The sequence below is a fragment of the Halichoerus grypus genome, chromosome 11 (genome assembly GCF_964656455.1).
Source record: "Halichoerus grypus chromosome 11, mHalGry1.hap1.1, whole genome shotgun sequence".
NCBI lineage: Eukaryota > Metazoa > Chordata > Mammalia > Carnivora > Phocidae > Halichoerus > Halichoerus grypus.
Window position 1 is genome coordinate 87,581,357 of NC_135722.1, and position 22,872 is coordinate 87,604,228.

At 34.8% G+C, this 22,872-nt stretch overlaps 1 protein-coding gene across 6 annotated transcripts in view; it reads left to right on the forward strand.

Moving 5' to 3' along the window:
• ARHGAP32 (Rho GTPase activating protein 32) overlaps positions 1-22,872 on the forward strand; it is a 311,464-nt gene that overhangs the window by 129,899 nt on the left and 158,693 nt on the right. For 4 of the 6 annotated variants that reach the window (XM_078058771.1, XM_078058770.1, XM_078058768.1 and 1 more), the window contains 3 exons: positions 6,068-6,159; positions 6,781-6,822; positions 7,195-7,279. In XM_078058771.1, the coding sequence (XP_077914897.1) occupies positions 6,068-6,159; positions 6,781-6,822; positions 7,195-7,279 (219 nt within the window). The remainder of the gene's footprint in view (positions 1-6,067; positions 6,160-6,780; positions 6,823-7,194; positions 7,280-22,872) is intronic. The other 2 variants (XM_078058769.1, XM_078058773.1) reach the window with 1 other exon arrangement.

The following is a 22,872-nucleotide window of genomic DNA, read 5'->3' on the forward strand; positions in this document are numbered from 1 at the left end:
AAGTGAAAACTCTTAATATAAAAGAAATTTAAGGACTAAATAATACCCTCTAATATAGAAGGTATTGTTTGATGTTTCATTAATTATTAGGACCTTGAATTTGCTTTATATTTTTCACTTTGATGAATATCTTTATGATGAATTTTCTCTTGTCTTTTTACTATTGTCTTATGGGGAACTAACTTATCTAAAGAGTATGAAGATCCCACATTACTTATCAGAAGTTTTGTTAATTCATATTCTAAGCAGTAATGTTTCGTATCTTTTGTGCCATATCTTTTCAGTCTTAAAAATTTTTAGTCTTTCATATTTTGATAGAAGAAAAGCTGTTTCTCGTAATTTTTCATTTAAAAAATCAGTTGTCTTTGAACCTTTTTTCTTCCATATGCCTATATTAAATGTAGCAGGTTTTGTAATAAAGATTCAGTTTAAATACTGTGACTAGTGCACTATGGCATGTTGTTTCTTCTTTATTGGTTTCAGTTTCCTCTGCTGTGGAATGGCTGAATGAGATTTCTTTCAATGCTCTGATTGTATGTTAAACACCTTTTCATACCCTATTTTTTTTCCTTAGTTAAAAATCTGTAATACCTGTTAGCATTCTGCTGGTATCTGTTAAGATGGTCTTTATAGACTTCGGGAGAAGATAGTCACACACATAGATTCAACAAAAGGGGAGAAGATAGTCACACACATAGATTCAACAACATTGTGTTGGGGCTGACTTTAGAAGTAGCCAGCTTTATGGTTCTATATCAGAACACCGTGTGTTACACTACTGTTAAATCACTTCAGTTACAACCCAGTCATGGGAGAGCTTTACTTGGATTTGGGATCAGGGTAATAGCCATTTGGAAGATTCTTTGAAGATCTGTACCAGTGGCAGGAATGGTGGAATATTTTTCTGGGTTATGGAGAAGTAAAGCAGAGGATAAAGCATTGCCAGTTCCTATTTTTGTATGTTTTCAGTATCAAATAATGTTTTCCTGAAATGGATGAAATGTTCCCTTATGTGGTTTAACTGGTTCAGATTATGGAGAAACAAGTACTGACTGTCCTTGTTATGGATGCCACATTTTTTCAGACTGTGTTAGCTTTTTACCAGTGAAGATACACTGTGGCTTATAGTTAGCTTGTGGTCAAGTACGTCCTTAGATCTTGTTACATGAATTCTTGTCAAACAGACAAGAGCATTCACCCCCCCCCCCAGTCATACTTATGAAATTGAGTTTTGAAAATAATTTCAGGGCTAAATTTTTGTTCTTGATGAACTTTATAGTAATTTTAGTTTGTCTTTGCAGCGTGTTAAAATAAAATCTCTTCAACTTCTGTCACTCAGAGTGTTAGTATCCCTTCTAGGTTTCTTCTGTCTATAAATTTGATGAATATGTCATGTTTTCATTTATCTTTTATAAAAATCTTGAGAAATTTAGGAATAAAAAAGCCCTGTGATCTTCTGCCTTCTTCCTGTCTCATAGTGATTTGCCATATAATTGACATTTAACAATTTTTGAGTTTTTAACCAGCTCCAAATTTGTCTAACCGTATTAATATTGAGTTACCATTTTAAAATTCTATCCATGGGTATATCACAGAAGACTCAGCTACATGCTGGCTGTAGTTAAGTTTTGGTGTACCTTCTGCATTTGCCTGTTCGATCATTCTAGCAGCCTTAGTCAAAACCCCCCACCACCAAAAAAAGGGAAAATGATAAGGGCTTCTACTTAATTTCCTTGATTTATATTTGTATCTCTTATGCTGAATTCACCTAAGTTTTTAATGACTTAGATTTTTAATGACATTAGCAATTACTTATTCGCTTTCATCTTCTACTTTTAATAGTTTCAAAAGAATAATGCAAATATTACTGAAAATATGTTGTTTCCCTTTATCTCTAGGAGGATATATCCTATTTGAGATCTATTACTTTGCATTACTGCCATTTGAAGTAATTATAATAATAGATTTTCTGTTATTAAGCCATTCTTGTATTCCTGAAATAAATTCAAATCCAAAACATTGAGTTTCTTTCTAGGTGGTTAGTCTTGCATTCCTGGGATCTACCTCATCATGGTGTTTTCTTTTTTTTAAATCTATTGTTGGTCTCATTTTTCCAACTTTTTATATTCTACTTAAAATTACTGTTTTACACTTCAAGCAGAATATAGAAACCTTACCACCATGTAGGTTCCTTTATCTTTCTCCTTTAATACTGTTTTTATAAGCATTACATCTGCATTCATTGATCAGTGTTATAATTTTTGCTTTCACCTGGCACATGTATTTTAAAGAACTTAAGAGGAGATTAGCGATCTATTACATTTACCTAATCATTTATTATTTCTGTTGCTCTTCCTTTGTGCTAGAAGACCCATGTTTTACTCTGATACCATTTCCTTCTACAGGAAGAGCTTTTTTTTTAGCATTTCTTTTAGAGCCCATTTACTGGTAACAGAGTCTCTTAATTTTTAAAAATCTGACTATGACCTTATTTTTATGTCATTTCTGAAGGATATTTTCACTTGATGTAGTTTTTTGTGTTGAGAGTTCTTTCAACATTTTATAAATGTCGTTCCACTGTCTTTTGGTCTTCTTGGTTTCTAATGAGAAATCCAGTCATTTCAATTCTTATTACTCTCTATATAATATGCCTTTTTTTCTCTGGCAGCTCTCAGGATACTTCTTTTATATTGGTTGTAAACAGCTTGATTATGATGTGTTGTTTTGTGGTTTTCTTTGATTTTATTGTTTTATTTTTGCTGATCTCGAATCTTTAATATGTATCTTTTAACATATTTGTTATATTTTCATGAATTAGAGTTATTTCAAATAGGTTTTTTTCCTGTGACAGTGTTTCTTCTTGATGGGTATCTATGGGTCTGTTCATATTTTTCAATCTTTTAAAACATTTTAAATATATGCTCTTCATATTGCATAGTTTCTTTTTGTCTGTTAGGTTCACTGACTCTTTTCCTCTATCATTTCCATTCTGCTATTGAGCCAAGTCAATAGTTTTTATTTCAGATACTACATTTTTCAGTTTTGAAATTTTTATTTGATCTTTTTGTATGGTTTACATTTTTCATCAAGGAATTTTTGTCTTTCTGTTGGTTTCAATATCTAATGCAGTGTGTTTATTCTATATAGCCGTTTTAAGGTCTTTGATTAGTCCAGCATCTGTTTCATTTCACATTTGGCATTTCTTGATTGTCTTTTCCTTTGGGAATTGCTCATATTTTACTGGTTTTGGTGTATCTAGTAATTTTGGATTACATCATGGACATTTTGAATATTGTGTTGTGAGACTGACTCCACTAACATCCTCTAGAGAATATTGACTTTTTTTTTGTCTTATCAGGCATCGGCCTGGTTTGGGTTCAGATTGAACTTTCTTTCTGGACTTCCTTAGATGGTGGTTTTAGCATCAGTTCAGTTTTACAGCCTTTGCTATACTCTTATCTTTGTTAGGGATTTTGTACACACTGCTCTCAAAGGATACTTTTCCTGGTTTCTCTGACTGGAAGGGTGGAGTTGTCCAAGAGTTTTAGCCTCTGGTATTGCACATATTTTTTCCTGACTGGGCTACTGTTAGGTCTAAGTAGTGAGAGAAAAAAAAAAAAAAAAGAAGGATTATCTCTACAATCTTTATATAACAGGGTCCTTTTTTAATTGTTTCTCTATTCAGAAGAAGGGTTTTCACTCAGGATCTTACGTGCCCATGCTACAGCTGAAATGGTGTCTGGTCTGTTCTTGGGCCATGTTGGAAGAGATCAAAGAGGGAAAAAAAAAATCTCTTGGCTCTTTTCCCCACATTCAAGGGGCAGTTTTCAAGTCCTTTGGCCAGAAAGTTGGACTTCCCTAAGAGTTTTGCTGACCCTACCTGTTACTTATATCCTGATTCAGCCTGTTCTTGGGTCAATCCAGGAAGTAACAGAGTGGGGGAAAACCAGAAGCACACTGCCACTGTATTAATCACTCTTCAGGTTTTGACTGTGCTTCCAAATCTACCTGCCTCATTAAATTTTCTAGAGCTCTCAAGTAGTTGCATGTTCATATTTTGTTTCATTTTGTTATCTTTAGAGTTTTTATTGTAAATAGTGGAAGAGGCTGGAAACTTCACATTCTTTTTTTGAAATAAATTTTGCTGAATGTAGAATTCTGTGTTGACACTTATTTAAAAAAGCAATTGAAAGTGCTTAGTCCAAATGTTCTGCTTTTATTCTGTTTATTCCTATGAATGTAATATATATTTTTTCCCTTTGGCAGCTATTAAGATTTTCTCTTTATCAGTGCTTTTTTTTCAGCCATTTGATTATGATAGGCCCTGTGTGATTTCCTAAGTGTTTATCAGACTTTGGATTTATGAAGTTTTCTGGATCAGTGTGTTTATAATCATCATAAAATTTGTAAATTTTTAATCTATTTTTTTCAAATGTTTTTTCTATTCCTCTTCTCCTTCTTAATCCCCCTCCTGCCATCCCCAGAGAGGTCATTTTCCTCTCCTTTTTTCACCTTCAGTTACATGTATGGTTTTGTTTTTTTTCCAGTTACATGTGTGTTAAATGGCTTTATATTGTTGCATAGTCACTGAGACTTTTTTTTATGGTCTTTTTCTTTCACACACAAAAACTAAAAACCAAACAATTTTTTGTCCATTGTTTTCTTGCTACTTCTTTAAATTCACTGATCTTTTCTTCTGCTGTGTCTATGTCCAGTTACCCTTTTTAAGTTAATTTATGAATAATTTACAGAATAAATAGTGAAAACCCACTTTATTAGAAATTTTAATAGAATTTAAGCACAGCAAACCTCTTTATGTCAGGTAAATTTTGGTGCACAAACTTCATAAAAGATGAAAGAATATTGTTACACGTTATTTTAGCAAAATAAGATGATCTAGGTTGTTGCAAAATACTGTGTGATGAAGTCTTTTCAGTTGAATGAATGACTAGGGGAAAATATTTTCATTTTGTCCTTAAAAATATATTGTTCACTCATAATTTTTAAATTACACAGGATTCATCTAGGATATTATCAACCTGAGATGTCATTTACATGATCAGTTTCACCACATTTTTAGAGTCTAGAGTTAGAGTTAGCCCTTCCCCCTGCACCCCAAAAAGCCAATCTGTTCTCTGTATCAATGAGTTTGGTTTTTGTTTTTTTGTTTTTGGGGTTTCTTTTGTTTTTTAGATTTTACATATAAGTGAGATCATTTGGTATTTGTCTTTCTCTTTCTGACTTATTTCACTTAACATAATGCCTTCAAGGTCCATCCATGTTGTTGCCAGTGGCAGGATTTCATTCCTTTTTATGGCTGAGTAGTATTCTGTTATATATACATCTTCTTTGCAAATCTCCTCTTAAGTCATTTTAACTACTCATCCCATGTTATTCTTCCTTATTGCATCCTGTGGCATTGGCTATAATAACTCAGTTTTTCTGTTACAAATCATAGATAATATATTGTAAATTTGTTTATGATAGATATTAGGATTTGCTGTTTATTTTGCCTGGAATATGAAGACCCTTCTGATCCCCCAGTTTGTTTTTAAAATCATGCAGCTGAAATGTGTCACTAGAATTAAAAAATCCTGTCTGAAAACTGTGGCAGACAAAAGAGTAAGCTGGAAGTATAATATAGATGTCACCTATCTTTTGGTGTGAGAAATGCATGTTGTGATCTTCTAATTATGTTCTATTGCCATTTTAGCTTTTATTAATTCTGTAACCAATGTTATTTTTTTCCAATTCCCTGGGGAAGATTTTAGTTTGTGTTGAGGCAGATAATATAATAGCTGATTTTGAAACCTGATTATAAGAGTATAATAATTCATATTTCGCAGAAAATTTTTTCTTATGCAGTAAAGTATTTGAATTAGGTGAATAGTTTTTCCTTATTCTTAGTAATCAAGACTCAAGTAAGTTATAGTTTTAAGAAGAGATTATTAGTATGTATTACTGTTGGTTCAGTCAGCATAACCATTAAAATTATAATCTGCTTTTTAAAACCTATTTATACTAAGGGAATAGTCCTAAATCTTTTGTTTTTATTTTTTTTTTTAAGGCAAGAGGAGCCGATGTTCCAGAGATTCCTGGAGATCTTAGTCTTAAGACATGTGGCGGTACAGCCAGTATGAAGGTTAAACATGTGAAAAAGTAAGTATAATTTTACAGTGGGTTTTAAATGAGTTTTTATAAATGGGAGTCAGTTTTTTAGTTCTTAAAACTTTTCTTTAGATTTCTTACTAAATATGCTCTTACTGTCCATACATTAAATTATACTGTAAGCCTAAATTATGACTTAGCAATTAGTGGAATAGATTTGGAGATTATCTCCTTGTCTAAAAATACACTTTAATTTTGTTCTTGCAACAACTTTATGTCATTGGCTGTTAGATCGCATTTGTTCAGCAGGAACAATCCAAGTGTGTCTGTCTTGGTGCCCTTATTACATGCTCTCATTCATTTAGAAAAATCAACTTTTTTTTTTGAATTATGAGATTGCTATATCTCAGCTCTACCTTTGAGAAAGCCTATTGGATGCTAGTAGTTGACTCTTACATAAAATATCTGAAGGTATCATCCTATTTCAGTTTTCAACAGAAAAAACATTCCATACTTTCTCATTGAAGCCTGAATACCCCCACCATCCCATTAAGCTGGTATTAAAAAACAAAAACAGAAAAACCATCTTTTCACCTGGTAGAGGGTTAGGCAGCTATGTTTTCATTGTAAATAGAGAAAAGACAAAGATAAAAATATTCATTCTGCATCCAGACCCACTAATCCAGGACTGATGGGCTGCGACAACATTCACAGGTAAAATCTGGTTTTATATTTTGTTGGGAATGCTGCTTCTGATTAGAAGTTGGCTCTTCACAGTTTTCATAACATTCACTGAAATCGTAGATTTTCTATGGGCCTTGCCTTGGGTCAAGGATAGGAAAGTGTAGTCATGCTTTTTAATTTTTTTTTTTTTTTTGGTTTTGATCTGTGCACTAAATGTAATTTTCGTTTGATTCACTGTATTTCTGGAAAGGTTTGTGTGGATATATGTGTGCTCATGCGCATGTGCTTATTAAATAGTTTTGCTTGCATGAGCTCTCCAACCCATTTTATTTTTTCCTTAGGCTTAGTAATTTTGAGTATTCCAGTATCTTGCATCTCACTTAGTTATTTCATGTACTTCAGGTTACCCTTCACTAAAGGTCACTTCCCGAAGATGGCTGAATGTGCACATTTCCATTATGAGAACGTTGAGTTTGGCAGCATACAGGTATATTTGAAATATTTCCTACATACTGAATTAAGATATATCTATATCTCTGTTCTTTTCTATCTTTTTTTAAATCTACGTACCTGAGAGGTAACACTTAGAAGTAGTTTTTTCTATTGATGTCTTGGTGGTGGATTTAAAAACTTTTATTTTCTTCTGTTGACTAATACTTGATACCTGATGACTCCGTTCAAGTGGAAATAGTATAATAGGATCAGTATAAATCTCAGCATTTCTGTTAGATTCCTAGACAAAGTTTGCCATTGTTTTCTAGCATGAAGCATTCTAGTTATTCCCTGACTCTTATGTTGGGTCAGAGTAATGATGGTTAAATCAGAGTAGGAGTGAAGTGGGGTGGTGCGGGGGAGATGTACTAATGGAGGTTTTTTTCAATAATTTTTCTTATTGTGAGGTATAGTGTGTGTATAAATATATATATGTTTATAAACATATGCATGGTGTATATATATATATTATATATATATATATGTGTACATTTTAAAGCCCAGGCTAAGAGATAGAAATTTCCTGGGTGTCCTTACTCTGTTGCATTTGCCTTCTCTACCCTAAAGATTACTTATACCATGACTTTTATAATATTCATTATAATTTTTTATAGTTTTACTATCTATATCTCTAATCAATATGGTGTTTAGTTTGCCTGTTCTTGAACTTAAATAATTGGAATTATTCTAGTCCATTCAGCAAATACTTACTGAGCAAGCACTCTATACCAGGCGCTGTTGTAGGTGCTTTGGCTGTATTAGTGAGCAATAATCACAACCCAAACTGAAGACGCATTCTTAAAGAGCACAGAGGATGGCCAAGAAGATAAGAGCTATGGTAAAAAGGTAGAACGTGATAAGAAGGATCAGGGGCACTGGGGATAGGTTGAAATATCGAACCTTGGTAGGCTTCATTATTGAGTGTATTCTTTCTTCTTTCATTTAACATTGTGAAATTGATCCCTGTAGATGTCTGTTGTTATAGTTGGTTCAGTTTGTTACTGTATATTAATCTATAGCATGCATATGACACAAGTAATTTATCTGTTCTTTTTTGTTTGTTTGAAATAGGGGTGGTCAGTTTTGGCCCTTTGTGAACATTATTGTACCCATAACCTGGTGCATATATGCAGGAGTTTCTCATGGTATATACCTAGGAATAGAATTTCAGGGTTATAGCATATCCACATGTCCAGCTTTACTAAGTAAAGCCAAACTACTTTTAAAGTGATTTACGAATTTATACTCCCCTAAACAGTAAATGAGAGTTGCTATTCTACATCCTTGCCAGCTCTTGGTTGTTTGATACTTGTTAATTTTTACCCATCTTATGGGGATGTAAGTCTCTCTCGTATTTTAATTTGCAGTCTCCTGATTTCTAATGCAGTTGAACATCTTTTCAAATGTTTATTGGGCATTTGAGATTTCTGTTTCTTAAAACTCTAGATCAGGTCTTTTGCTCATTTTGTTTTATAGATTTGCTTGTAATTTTCTTATTCATTCATGGGAATGCTTTATATATTTTAGATGTTCTTTCATGTTGCCTCTAGTCCTTTATTGTTTTTGTATATGAGCTGAAAACACTTTTCTCCCACATTGTGGCATGTTATTTCACTCTCTTTATGCTGCTCTCATTGTACAGGCTTCATTTATTTTGTTCTTTATTTTATGTATTTTGTGTAGTTGTATGTCTGCAAAAACCTAGCTTGTAGTTTTTTTTTTTTTAAAGATTTTATTTATTTATTTGACACGGGGAGAGAGAGAGAGTGTGTGTGCAAGCACAAGCAGTGGGGAGCAGCAGGCAGGGGAGAAGCAGGCTTCCCCCTGAGCAAGGAGCCTGATGTGGGGCTTGATCCCAGGACCCTGGGATCATGACCTGAGCCAAAGACAGCCACTTAACCGACTGAGCGACCCTGGTGCCCCAGCTTGTAGTTTTTCTGTCATATTAAAGATGTGCTCTGAAGTTATGAAATTGTCTTATTTTTTTTCTGTAAGTTTCATAATTTTGACTTGAACATTGAGGTTACTTGGAATTCGTATTTATAGTGTGAAAAAGAGTGATATTAAAAACCCCTAGTATGACAACCAGTCAGAATGGATATTAACCATAGCACTGGAGCTGAGTGCTTATGGCCTTCTCCTGTGTGATGCATTGCCCCTCTAATTGTATGGATCATTGGTGGTCCACTATTTCAGTATTTTCTGTGGTACCCACCAGTCTTTTTTGAAAGGAGTCTAGGGGCATCTGGGTGGCTCAGTCTGTTAAGCCTCTGCCTTCAGCTCAGTCATGATCCCAGGTCCTGGGATTGAGCCCTACGTCGGGCCCCCTGCTCAGCGGGGAGCCTGCTTCTCCCGCCCACTCCCCCTGCTTGTGCTTTCTCTCTGTCAAATAAATAAATAGAGATAGCACACAAGCAAGGGGAGAGGCAGAGGGAGAGGGAGAAGCAGGGCTCAATCCCAGGACCTAGCGATCATGACCCGAGCTGAAGGCAGGTGCTCAACCATCTGAGCCAACCAGGCGCCCCTAAATAAATAAAATCTTAAAAAAAAAGAAAGGAGTCTATTTTATTATTATTTAAAAATATGACTATATTAGAGTTCTCCGGTGTTACAGAACCAATTTATGTGTGTGTGTGTGTGTGTGTATGCATGTGGGGTCTGTGTGTGTGTGTATGTGTAGAGAGAGGGAGAGAGAGAGATTTATTTTAAGGAATTAGTTCATGTGATTGGAGATGTGGTTAAGTTCAAAATCTCCAGAATAGGCTGAAAAGCAAGGGAAGGGTTGATGTTGCAGTTTGAGTCCAAGGGCAGTCTGCTGATAGAGAGTGCTCTTCAAGGGAGGTTAGTTTTTTTTTTCTGTTAAAGACTTTCAGCTGATTGGATGAGGCCCACCCACATCATGGAGGACAATCTGCTTTACTCAGTCTACTGACTTAAATGTTAATCTCATCTAAAAAAAATAACTTCACAGAATTATTTGGAATAATGTTTGACCAGCAGTTAATGTATAAAATAAATAATCATAGTCCACTCTGCCAACTTGGCATTCCTTAAACTATACTGAGTCTCTAATAAGTAAGAAGGTCATGCTTATACCTAACATCATGATCAACTATTTTTCACAACCAAAAACATTCTAAGCATTTTACCAGAAGAGGATACAAAGTTCTTGAGTAATTTACTCTTCTTGATATCCTATAACTTAAATACTATAATGTAAAGTTAAAAATACCTACGTAGCATGATATAAATCTTACATTAAATAAGGTGATAAGAGAGAAGAAAACAAAAAGTACCATGATATAAATCTTATATTACATAAGGTGGTAAGAGAGAAGAAAACAAAGATGTTTACTATGACACACACACACACACGCACACACACACACACACACGCACATTCAGAGCAAAATAAGGAGGTAATACTCATGGCAATTATAGTCTTGGCTTGTGTAACTGGTCATGTGGCTGTAGCTGGTGTTATAACTGCCTTCTTCTGCTTCTCATTCTATATTCCCTTTGTCCTGAGCAAGAATCTCAGTTGGTTTTGGTTCTTTACCTGGTGGGATGATCCCTACCTTAATTCCAGGTCTGGCTATTAATAGCCCTGCCTGAATTGGGTTCTGGTAATCTCCCATTGTGTTCAGTGGCAGGGCAGTGATAGCAAGGGATGTCCTAAGGGAGCTCCAGTATTCCAGATGTGTTCTTCTTTAACCTCTATTTTAGAGTAGCAGTCCAATTTCCCCTGAGTAGTCAGGATCAATCATCCCAGCTAACGCCAAAACTCACATCTTTGCCTATTGATTTAGAGTCATAAGGAGTCCAAAGTGCCTGGGTGGCAGGGTTACTTCCAGGTCAATGGAATTGTTATTTTGTCTTCTGGTGGAAGCATTCCTCCCTTTGGAACTAAGACGTCTAGGGTAGTAGAGCATGCAGTTGTGGGGACAGGAAGCACAGATTTTGCTAGTAAGTCACTATGAGTCATATTGAGAGGTCTCATTCCAATTCCCACCCCTTATTCCTGGTTTCCCCAATCTGATTAGCTTTAAAGACACTAATGACTCTGTTTCCAATAGTAAAGAGAGGATGGATAGTCCATGGCATGATGGGGCAATAGAGATACACAAAATATCACCATTGGATACTTACAATCAAACACTTAATAGGAGATGAAGTTCTGGGTGACCATATATTTGAGATCTTTGAACATTTTCCCATACTGATGAGTAAATTGAAATTTTCATTTCCCTCATGATTAGTGATGTTGAACATTTTTTCATGTGTTCATTGTCCATTTGTATATCTTCTTTGGAGAAATGTCTGTTACCCATTTTTGAATTTTTTATTTTTTTATTGAGTTTTAGGACTTCTCTGTATAACCTATTTGTATCTTTTGATCTAAAGATAGTTTTTTTTTTTTTAAAGATTTTATTTATTTATTTGACAGAGAGAGACATAGTGAGAGCAGGAACACAAGCAGGGGGAGTGGGAGAGGGAGAAGCAGGCTTCCTGTGGAGCAGGGAGCCCGATGTGGGACTCGATCCCAGGACCCTGGGATCATGACCTGAGCCGAAGGCAGATGCTTAACAACTGAGCCACCCAGGTGCCCTGATCTAAAGATAGTTTTCTGGATGGCATATAGGTAGATTATGTTTTTTAAATTCATTCTGTCATCTCTATCATTTTTTAATTGAAGTATAATTAACATGCAGTGTTGTTAGTTTCAGGTTTACAACATTTTGATTAAACAATTCTATACATTACTCAGTGCTCACCACCGTAAGTGTAGTAACCCTCTGTCACCCAACAGTGTTATTATAATATTGACTGTATTTCCAATGCTGTACTTCTCATTTTCATGACTTATTTTATAACTGAAAGTTTGTACCTCTTAATCACCTTTATCTATTTCACCTATTCCCCCCACCTACCTTCTCCCCTCTGGGCACCATCAGTTTGTTCTCTATATTTTAGAATCTGTTTGTTCATTTCTTTCTGTTTTTTAGATTCCACATATAAGTGAAATGATATGGTATTTGTCTTTCTCTGTCTGACTTATTTCACTTAGTTTACCAGCCTGTAGGTCCATCCATGTTGTTGCAAATGGCAAGACTTCATTTTTCTTTTTATTGTTGACTTATATTCCATTGTATGTATATATGTATGTGTATATATGTGTATGTGTATATATATAATTCATCTGTTGGTGGATAATTGGGTTGCTTCCATATCTTGGCTATTGTAAATAATCCTGCAGTAAATATAGGGTTACATATATCTTTTTCATTCGTACTTTTGTTTTCTTTGGGTAAATACCTAGTAGTAGAATTACTGGATCATATGGTATTTCTATTTTTAATTTTTTGAGGAGCCTCTGTACTGTTTTCCATGGTGGCTGCACCAGTTTGCATTCCCACCAACAATGTATAAGTGTTCTTTTTTTTTCATATTCTCACCAACCATTGTTATCTCTTGTTTTTTTTAAGAATATTTGATTTTTTATTTTTTAAAAATTTTATTTGAGAGAGAGAGAGCGTGTGTGTGAAAGAGAGAGAGAGAGTGCACGAGAAGGGGGGAGGGGCAAAGGGAGAAGCAGACCCCCCCACTGAGCAGGGAGCCTAACGCTGGACTCAATCCTAGGACCTTGGGATCATGACCTGAGCTGAAGGCAGATACTTAACCAACTGAGCCATCCAAGCACCCCTGATTTATTTATTTGAGAGAGAGAGCACCAAAGTGTGAGGGGCAGAGGGAGAAGGAGAGAGAATCTCAAGCAGACTGCCCGCTGAGTGTGGAGCCTGACTTGGGGCTTGATCCCATGCCCCCGAAATCATGACCTGAGCTGAAATCAAGAGTCAACCCTCTACTGACTGCGCCACCCAGGTGCCCCTATTTCCTGGGTTTTTGATTCTAGCCATTCTGACAGGTGTAAAGTGATATATCATTGTGGTTTTGATTTGCATTTCCCTGGTGATTAGTGATGTTGAGTATCTTTCCATGTGTCTGTTTGCTGTCTGTATGTCTTTTTTGGAAAAATGTCATTCGGGTCCTCTGCCCATTTTGTAATTGATTATTTGTTTTTTTAGTGTTGAGTTGTATAAATTCTTTATATATTTTGGGTATTAATCCTTTATTACATGTATCATTTGCACGTATCTTTCCCCACTCAATAGGTTGGCTTTTTGTTTTATTAATTGTTTCCTTCACTGCACAAAAGCTTTTTATTTTGGTGTTGTCTCAATAGTTTGTTTTTGCTTTTGTTTCCCTTGCCTGAGGAGACATCTAGAAAAATGTTGCTAAGATCTATGTCAAAAAAATTAATGCCCATATTTTCTTCTAGTTTTATAATTTCAGGTCTCACATTTAGGTCTTTAATCCATTTTTTATATATTATTATATATAATATATATATCCATTTATATATATATTTTTATATATTATTATATATATTATATATATCCATTTATATATATATATTTATTTAAATAACTCTTCAGAGTTTATTTTTGTATATGGTATAGGAAAGTGGTCCAGATAGGTTTATTTCTGGTTGTCCATTTGTAGTTGTTTTTGTGCCAGTACCATACTGTTTTGATTACCACAGCTTTGTCGTATGTCTTAAAATGTGGGATTGTGATGCCTTCAGCTATGTTATCTTTCTCAAGATTGATTGGCTGCCATCTCTGTCTTTTTTTTTTAAGATTTATTTATTAATGGGGAGAGGGGTAGAGGGAGAGAGAGAATCTCCTGTAGACTCCCACTGAGCATGAAGCTTGACTCAGGGCTGAATCTCATGACCCTGAAATCATGACCTGAGCTGAAACCAAGAGTCAGATGATTAACTGAGCCACCCAGGTGCCCCTATCATCTCTGTCTTTAGGTTGGAGAGTTTAATCCATTATATTAAAAGTAATTACTGAAAAGGAAGGACTTACTTCTGTCATTTTGCTATCTTTTTTCTGTATGTATTATAGATTTCTTATATTTCATTTTCTGCATTTCTGTCTTTTGCTTTTAGTTGATTTATTTTTAGTGAAATGTTTAAATTCCTTTCTCATTTCTTTTTGCATATAGTCTATAGTTTTCTTTGTGGTTACCATGGGATTACATTTAACATCCTAAAGTTATAATACTCTAATTTAAAATTATACTAGTTTAACTGCAATGACATACAAAAACTATGCTCCCTTATAGCTTGGTCCCCATCCCTTTCAGTTATAAATGTCTTACAATTACATCTTTATGTATTGTGTGTCCAAAAACATAAACTAATAATTCTTTTAAATGTATTAGCCTCTTAAATTATGTTGAAAACAAAATGTGTAGTTATAAACTGAAGTTGCAATACTAGCTTTTATACTTATAATTAAAAGGAAGTATTAATCTCTTAAGTCATGTTGAAAAAAATTGGAGTTACAAACCATTGTTACAGTAATACTGGTTTTTATGATAGCCCACATGTTTACCTTTACGGAGGTCGAGTTACTGTCAAGTGTCCTTTCATTTCAACTTGCAGGACTCCTTTTAGCATTCCTCCTGGAGTCGGTATAATGATGGCGATCTTCCTTAGCTTTTATTTAACTGGGAATGTCTTAGTTTGCGTCTCACTTTTGAAGGGTAGTTTTACTGGAGGTAGTATCCTTGGTTGACACTTTTATTCTTTTAGCAATTTGAATACATTGGCCCACTGCTTTCTGGCTTCCAGAGTTTCTGATAAGAAATCTGATAATCTTATTGAGGAGCCCTTGTGACTAGTCAACTATGTGACTAGTTGCTTCTCTTTTGCTACTTTTAAGATTCTCTTATTGTGCAGGCATGCCTTGTAGATGTTTTAGGATTGGTCCCAAGCCACCATAATAAAAGGATTATTGCAATAAAGTGAGTCGGATGAATTTTTTGTTTCCTAGTGTATATGAAGGTTACGTTTATACTGTAGTCTTTTAAGTGCATGATAGAATTGTCTAAAAAATGCACATACCTTAGTTAATACTTCATTGCAAAAATTGCTAACCATCATCTGAGCTTTCAGCAGGTCTTAATCATGGATCACAGATCACCATAACAAATATAATATTAATGAAAAATTTTGAAATATTGAATGAATTAACAAAATGTGACACAGAGACACAAATGAGCTAATGCTGCTGGAAAAATGGCACACATAGACTTACTTAATGCAGTGTTGCTACAAACCTTCAATTTGTAAAAATATACAATATCCAAGAAACACAATAAAATGAGGTATGCCTATATTTGGCTTCAGAAAGTTTGATTGTAATGTGTGTTGGTATGAGTCTCTTTGAGTTCATCTTACTTGGAGTTCATTAGTTTATATTCATGTCTTTAATCAAATTTGGGAAGTTTTCAGCTGTTATATCTTCATATATTATCTCTGCCCCTTTGTCTCTCTGTTTTCATTGAGACCTTCATAATGTATATGGGGTGGAGTTCCATAGGTCTCTTAGGCTCTTTGATGGTGTCACCTAGGTCCGTTAGACTCTGTTCACTTGTCTTCACTCTCTTCTTTCTGTTCCTCAGACTCAGTAATTTCCATTGTCATATCTTCAAGTTGGCTGATTCTTTCTTCTGTCTGTTCATATTTGCTATTAATTTTCTTTTATGAAATTTTCATTGTAGTGATTATACTTTAAGGCACACAATCCTTTTTAATTCTTTTTTTAAAGTAATCTCTACACCCAATGTGGGGCTTGAACTTATGACCTCAAGATCAAGAGTCTTACGCTCCACCAACTGAGCCAGCCAGGCACCCCACAGTGCCTTTTTAGATCGTATATCTCTTTGTTGATATTTCCATTTTGTTCATTTCATCATTTTCTTGACATTCTCCACATGTTTCTTTAGTTTTTTGGGCACCTTGAAGATACTTGTCTTAAGTCTTTTTCTAGTAGATCCACCATCACTTCTGTTTTAGGGAGAGTTTCTGTTGATTTATTTTACCCTTTGAATGGGCCATACTTTACTGTTTCTTTGTATGCTTTGTGGTGGTTTGTTGATTCAAACAGGACATTTTAATGTAATAATGTGGTAATTATGGAAATGAGTTCTTACTCCCCTTCCCCAGGGTTTGCTATTTTTTATTTTTCTTGTTCTTCTTTTCCTCCCTCCTTCTTCCTTCTTTCTTCTTCATTATTGTTTTAGGCCTACTCAGTGCCAAGGATTAGCCTGAGGTGAAAACTGGAGGTCTTCTCAGATATTCTCTGAGCCTATGCCTTCCCTAGTCATATGATACTTTCTAATTTTTCCCATATATTCAGTTCCTCTTGAATGTTCTAGTCTAAAGTCTGGCTTCCTTGGAGGGGAAACAGAAAAATGAAGGAGGAAAAGGGTATAGGCCTTTTAAATTTCTTGGAAGTGGCTTCAGCTGTTAGGTGCTTGCAACAACATGGGGAGGTATAACAGCAGTGGTCATCCACCTGTTTATTTGCACTTCTGAGATCAGAAGGAGCAATTAGGGATCAGAGCACAGATTCTTTGATATTTGTAGGACAAGGTCTTTTTGCCTACCCTAAGCTGATTGATGCTGCTCCTTCAATGCATGTATGGTTGCCTTGAATGCTGAGGGATTGGGGATGATTAGCTGCTACTCTGCTAAGAGCTGAAATGGACTGAAATTAGCTGCAATTTACTATCCAGACCTTTCCCTGGAAGTTGCAGGCCTTCAGTAGACTCCAGAGTTAAAAATAATTGCATCAGACAGATTCTGCCAGATCTGCCATCTAGACAACTGTTGCCTAGATGGGATATTCCTGATGCTTTCCTACTCCACCATTTTCCTGGAATCCTTAATTATTTTATTTATAGATTTTATTTATTTGAGAGAGAGAGAGAGAAAGAGAAAGAGCATGAGCGGGGAGAGGAGCAAAGGGAGAGGGACAAGCAGACTCCATGCTGAGCTCGGAGCCTGACATGGGGCTTGATCTCAGGACCCTAAGAACATGACCTGAGCCGAAATCAAGAGTCAGATGCTTAACCAACTGAGCCACTCAGGTGCCTTGAATCCTTACTTATTTTTAATATAAGATTGACAATATGTTCTGAGGAGAAAATAAGTATGAAAACCTTGTTAAATGTGTCTGGAATAGGTCATCAGCTTTATGCTTGGCAGCTCTATTATATCCCATTAGGTTATTCATACTGCCTGTTGACTCAGTTGTTGTTTTTTAATGTCTCAAATGTGGGACAGTCTGTAGTTTGCATACTTTCTTTTTTTCACTCTGATCTTAGGAATTTCTCCTAGATTTATGGATTTCTTTTGTTTGTATTTCTAGCTCTTTCTACTCCTCACATACTGAAAATATGTAACTGCAGGAACCCATTGTGTCCCAGAAGATGTCACTGAACACTGAAGTTTTTAAATCCAGACAAAGTTATGTTTAAGACTTTCAGTTATAAAATGAAAATAAGTTTTCTTAATCTGATGTTATCAATTCTGATTTTCAATTTTATTTAGACTGTGAAACACGATTGCTTATGAAATAATTTAGATATAAGGGTTCATTTGGGCCAGTAATTTTATTATCATATAACATACAGAGGAAATTTTCATGATCTCTCCTTTGAATTCTAGTGTTGCGTAGCTGACTGCTCAGCATCTTCACGTGGATGACTAATCAACATCTCAAATTTAGCATGCCTAGAACAGTCTCCCCTCAAACCTGCTCCTCTTGCTGTCTTGTCCATGTTGGTAAATAGTAAAACCTGTCTTTCGAGTTCCTAAGACCAGACAGAACCTTGGAGCCATCTTGGACTTCTCTCTTTTTGTTAACCTCATATTCAGTGTGTCAGCAAAATTCTTGGCTCTATATTTAAAATAAAAAAAAAAAAATTCTATCTTTAAAATAAATAAAATAAAATTTAAAATAAATGAAATCTGACTACACTTACCTGTTTCTCTTCTATCTACTGTAGTCATTTTAGGGGGATTATTTCAATAGCCTTTTTTGGCATAATGCAAGAATGAGTCTTTTAAATATAAGTCAGATCATGTCACTTTTTCAAAACCCTCCAGTTACTTCTCATCTTCTTCATAGTAAAAGTCAAATTTCTTAACATTTCCTATAAAGATTTACCAGATCTGCCCTTAAGCTCTTTGACCTCATCTCTTACTTCTTTTACTTCTCCTTCCCTGAGACATAGTGTTCGGGCCACAGTTGGTCTTCCTCCAGTATATAGTCTCCCTTCTCAGGACCTTTGGACTTTTCTGTTTCTTCTCCTTGGAAAGCTCTTCTCCCTGGATAGCACATAACTTACTACCTTCCCCTCTTTGAATACTTGCTGAAATGTTATCTTCTCAGAGAGAGTGTACTTTCTCTACAGAAAATTGCAGCCCCTGGTCACCAACGTTCCTTATCTCTCTCCCATAATTTATTTTTCTCCATAAAACCACTGTCTGGCATGTTAATTATCTTATTATTTATTCTGTTTTTCCACCTCAGCATCTAGAATAATGCCTGATACATAAAAATGATTTGATGAATATTTATTGAATGAATGGACAAATGAATTTATGTTTGAAAAATAAAATTTGCTTTAAAAATGCCCTTTTAGGGGCTCCTGGATGGCTCAGTCGTTAAGCGTCTGCCCTCAGCTCAGGTCATGATCCCAGGGTCCTGGGATTGAGCCCCGCATCGGGCTCCCTGCTCAGCAGGAAGCCTGCTTCTCCCTCTCCCACTCCCCCTGCTGTGTTCCCTCTCTCGCTGTGTCTCTCTCTGTCAAATAAATAAATAAAACCTTTAAAAAAAATAAAAATGCCTTTAAAGTATTTTGGTTCTTTTCAACATTTAAATATTGCTCTTATATGATAAGAATATATTCTTTATATCATGAGTATATATATATAAAATGAAACATCAAATAAAATGAATGATGATATGTAAAAATGCAAGTTAAAATTCCTTTTATGCTCTCTCTCTCGTTAATTATTATGTGTCTGTCTAGAATTCTTTATAAAATATATAGCAGTATCTCTTGATACAGCTCTAGCTATAACCGTCTATCCAGCTATCTATAACTGTTAAAAATATAGATGGGTTGCCTCTATAAATACTGCTTTGAAAGTTGCTTTTCTACTTGAAAGTGTATCTTGGATATATTTTTTATTTCAGTAATTTGGATTTATCTCATTATTTTCAGTTATGTCGTATTTCATTTTATTATTATACCATAATTTATTTAATCAGTTCCTTATTGATGGATATCCTAGATTTTATTGATGTGAGTATATGCATTAAATAAAATCATATTAGATGATTAGTTGGGTCAAGGGTATATGCATTTAAAATATTGACAATTGTTTCTAAGTTTATTTTTGAAATTTGCCAATATATGCAAGTTGTATATATCACTCACGATTTCCACTTGATTTATTTTTATTTATTTTTTGGTATTCCAAATTATAAACTCTTTGGGGGGATATGTCTCACTTGTTGTTTCTGCAGAACTCAGCACAGTCTTTCAGTAGCAGGGGCTCAGTAGTGCTCTTGAATGGAAGATATATCTTTGTGATGTTTCTTGTTAGATATGCTGGGGAGTCAGTTATTTAACAAACATTTATTGTGTATTGGTAGTGTTTTGGCAGCATACTGTATTTTGTAAGGATTAAAAAAAAGTAGGACAACATTATTCTTTGAGATGTTTATACTTAAATGGAAGACTAAAGGGGTGCCTGGTGGCTCAGTCATTAAGCGTCTGCCTTTGGCTCAGGTCATGATCCCAGGGTCCTGGGATCGAGCCCCGCATTGGGCTCCCTGCTCAGCGGGAAGCCTGCTTCTCCCTCTCCCACTCCCCCTGCTTGTGTTCCCTCTCTCGCTGTGTCTGTCTCTGTCAAATAAATAAAATCTTTAAAAAAAAATGGGAGACTAAAATATGAAAGGATAATTATATATATTAGAATCAAGACATGCTACCTTGCGGTTAATTTCATGTCTTCATTTATTTGTACATGTATATATATTCAACAAATATGGCAAAATTAACTGTTTTGAAGCATCAGAAAATGCTATGCAGAGATGTTGTTTGATATTTTAAAGGAGAGTAGAAATTCTCTTAGTAGAGATTGGGGCATCATGAATAAAGGCCAAGTCTCAAAAGACTATGTATTCATCACATCATCATTTATAGTAAAAAGTTAGAAGTAATACAAATGTGGGGTGCCTGGCTGGCTCAGTTGTGACTCTTGAAGAGCTCGTGTCTCGATCTCGGAGGTGTGATTCAAGCCCCACATTGAGTGTAGAGATTACTTAAATAAATAAACTTAAAAAAATAAAAGAAAAGAAGTAATACAAATGTTTAGAAGTTGGAATGGGTTATGTAAATTATGGATTATTCATACAGGGAAATCCTATGCAGTTACTTAAAAATCATGTAGAATATTTACTTAAGTGGAAACAATACTTTTGCTATATTGATAAAGAGTTTGAACAGAGCAAGATATTGTTTCTGTAAGAAAAAAACTTAGATGTAAGTTTAAAATAATTGGAAGAACTTATAGGAAAAAGATAATAGTTATAATTTTTGAAAGAATGCTTTAGTAATAGAAAAATGACTTCCATTTTTATAGCTTAGAGCAAAGCGTTGTGATTTTTTTTCTCATACATGTTTTTTGTAAAATAGAATGTTTTACAAAAGTTTCTCCCTCATTTTGAAGGACAGAGTAGTTCTTAAATCATGTGTTCCACCCTTTGAGAGAATAGGCACTGAGCATCCTCAAACATTCCTTTGTTTCTGATTTAATTTGTACCTGTTAAAATAATTCTCAAGCCCATGTATATTTTTTCTGGTGGTTTGGCAAGACATACGCTTTAGATTGCACAGATGTGTTCAAATCCTATTTCAAGTCATTTTTAGCAGACCTTACCCAAATTATCTGACTTTCCTGTTGAAATCTCAGTTCAATATCTTCAATTGTAACCTGTGGTGAAAGGTGGCATTGTCCTGTTGAGGAGAAATTATTCTAATGTGGTATAGAATGGGTGTGGCCAGCTGTTGGTATGTTCTCATTGTGCCATACTGTCTTCACCACTAGGGAGCTTGCCAGTTAGTCTTGTTTCCCTTGTCTTCATACTAAAAAGATGACAGCTGAGGTTCCTTCTAGCTAATATGTTCTGGATGAACTCTGAGCTTGATTTAAGTGAACTGGGGATGTGACAAGGCAAAGGGGAGAAAGGATATAATAACAAAGGCAAGAGAGGGTGTATCATGTCATGTCCTTACTTTAGTCTACTTTTATAGAGCAAGAATAAGCTATCTTTAAAAGTTAATACAAAGAATTACTCTGGTCATAGAAGTAGATTGTTGAAATATCTTTTTATTCGTGGGACACAATCTACTGGCTTAAATATTTTAAAAATAAATTCCATTTTTACTCCATTAAGAGTTGACGATTTTTGTGTCTATATTCATTAGTGATGTTGACCTATATATTGTACTTGTCCACTAGCCTGAGTTTGGAGCACTTCATTTTAAAAATAAATACCCTGGAAGTTTGTAGAAATGGGAATTTTTGAAGGTTTAGTAGAATTTTCCTGTTAAAACCTTTTTTGGCCTGGTTTCCATTCTAGGGCTTAACCTTTAATTACCATTTTAATTTATAATTTGATTATTGGTCTAGACCGGTTCTTTTGTGTCTCCTTTGGCCAGTTTTTATCATTTATATTTTCTTAGAAAATTGTCCATTTTATGTAGGTTTTCAAATTTGTGGGTATAAATTGTACACAAGATATTCTTGAAGGTTGGTCTTACTAGGAAATCCTCCCTCCCTTCTCCTGTCTCTCCTTTCTTTCCTTGCTTCCTTCTTTCTCTCTGCCTTTCTCCATTCGTCTTTTCTTCTTTTTCTCCCTCCCACTCTTCCTTCCTCTTTTACTATGAATTCCTGAGCATACTTTTTACTATTTCACATTTTTGGGGGTTTACTATTTTGTCACTTTTCTTGTTTCTTGAATTCAAAGTTTAGTTCTTTCTTTTTTTTTTTTTCTTGGAAAAAAGTGAATAACCAGTATGTATGCACTTGCTTGATGTTGGAAAACTAGTATTATCATAAATCAACTTTGTCAGATATTAATATTATTTTATATATGCTCTTCTTGAGAGAAATAAAATTCTGTAGGTATTGTTGATACTCATTTTCAGCCACTGTTTTAAAAAGTGCATTGAAGTTTGGACATTTTTCCACTAAATAGTGCTTTGAATAAATCCTGCAGGTTTTGGTGTATAAGTGTTATATTATGTTTTGTTTAGAATAATTGAAACCCCCCCCAAAAAGATAAGAGAAGCAATTTTTAGAAAGGGCTTCTTGTTTTAAACTACATGTAGTTTAAGTTCTGTTTTTTAGTTATAAAGACTTTATTATTTTTTTAATTTATTTACATTTTAGTTAACATATAGTACAATATTGGTTTCAGGAGTAGAATTCAGTGATTCATCACTTACATACAACACCCAGTGCTCATCATAACAAGTACCCTCTTTAAATACCCATCACCCATCTAACCCATCTGTCACCCACCTTCCTCCATCAACTTCCAGTTTATTCTCTATCTTTAAGGGTCTCTTATGGCTTGTTTCTCTCTC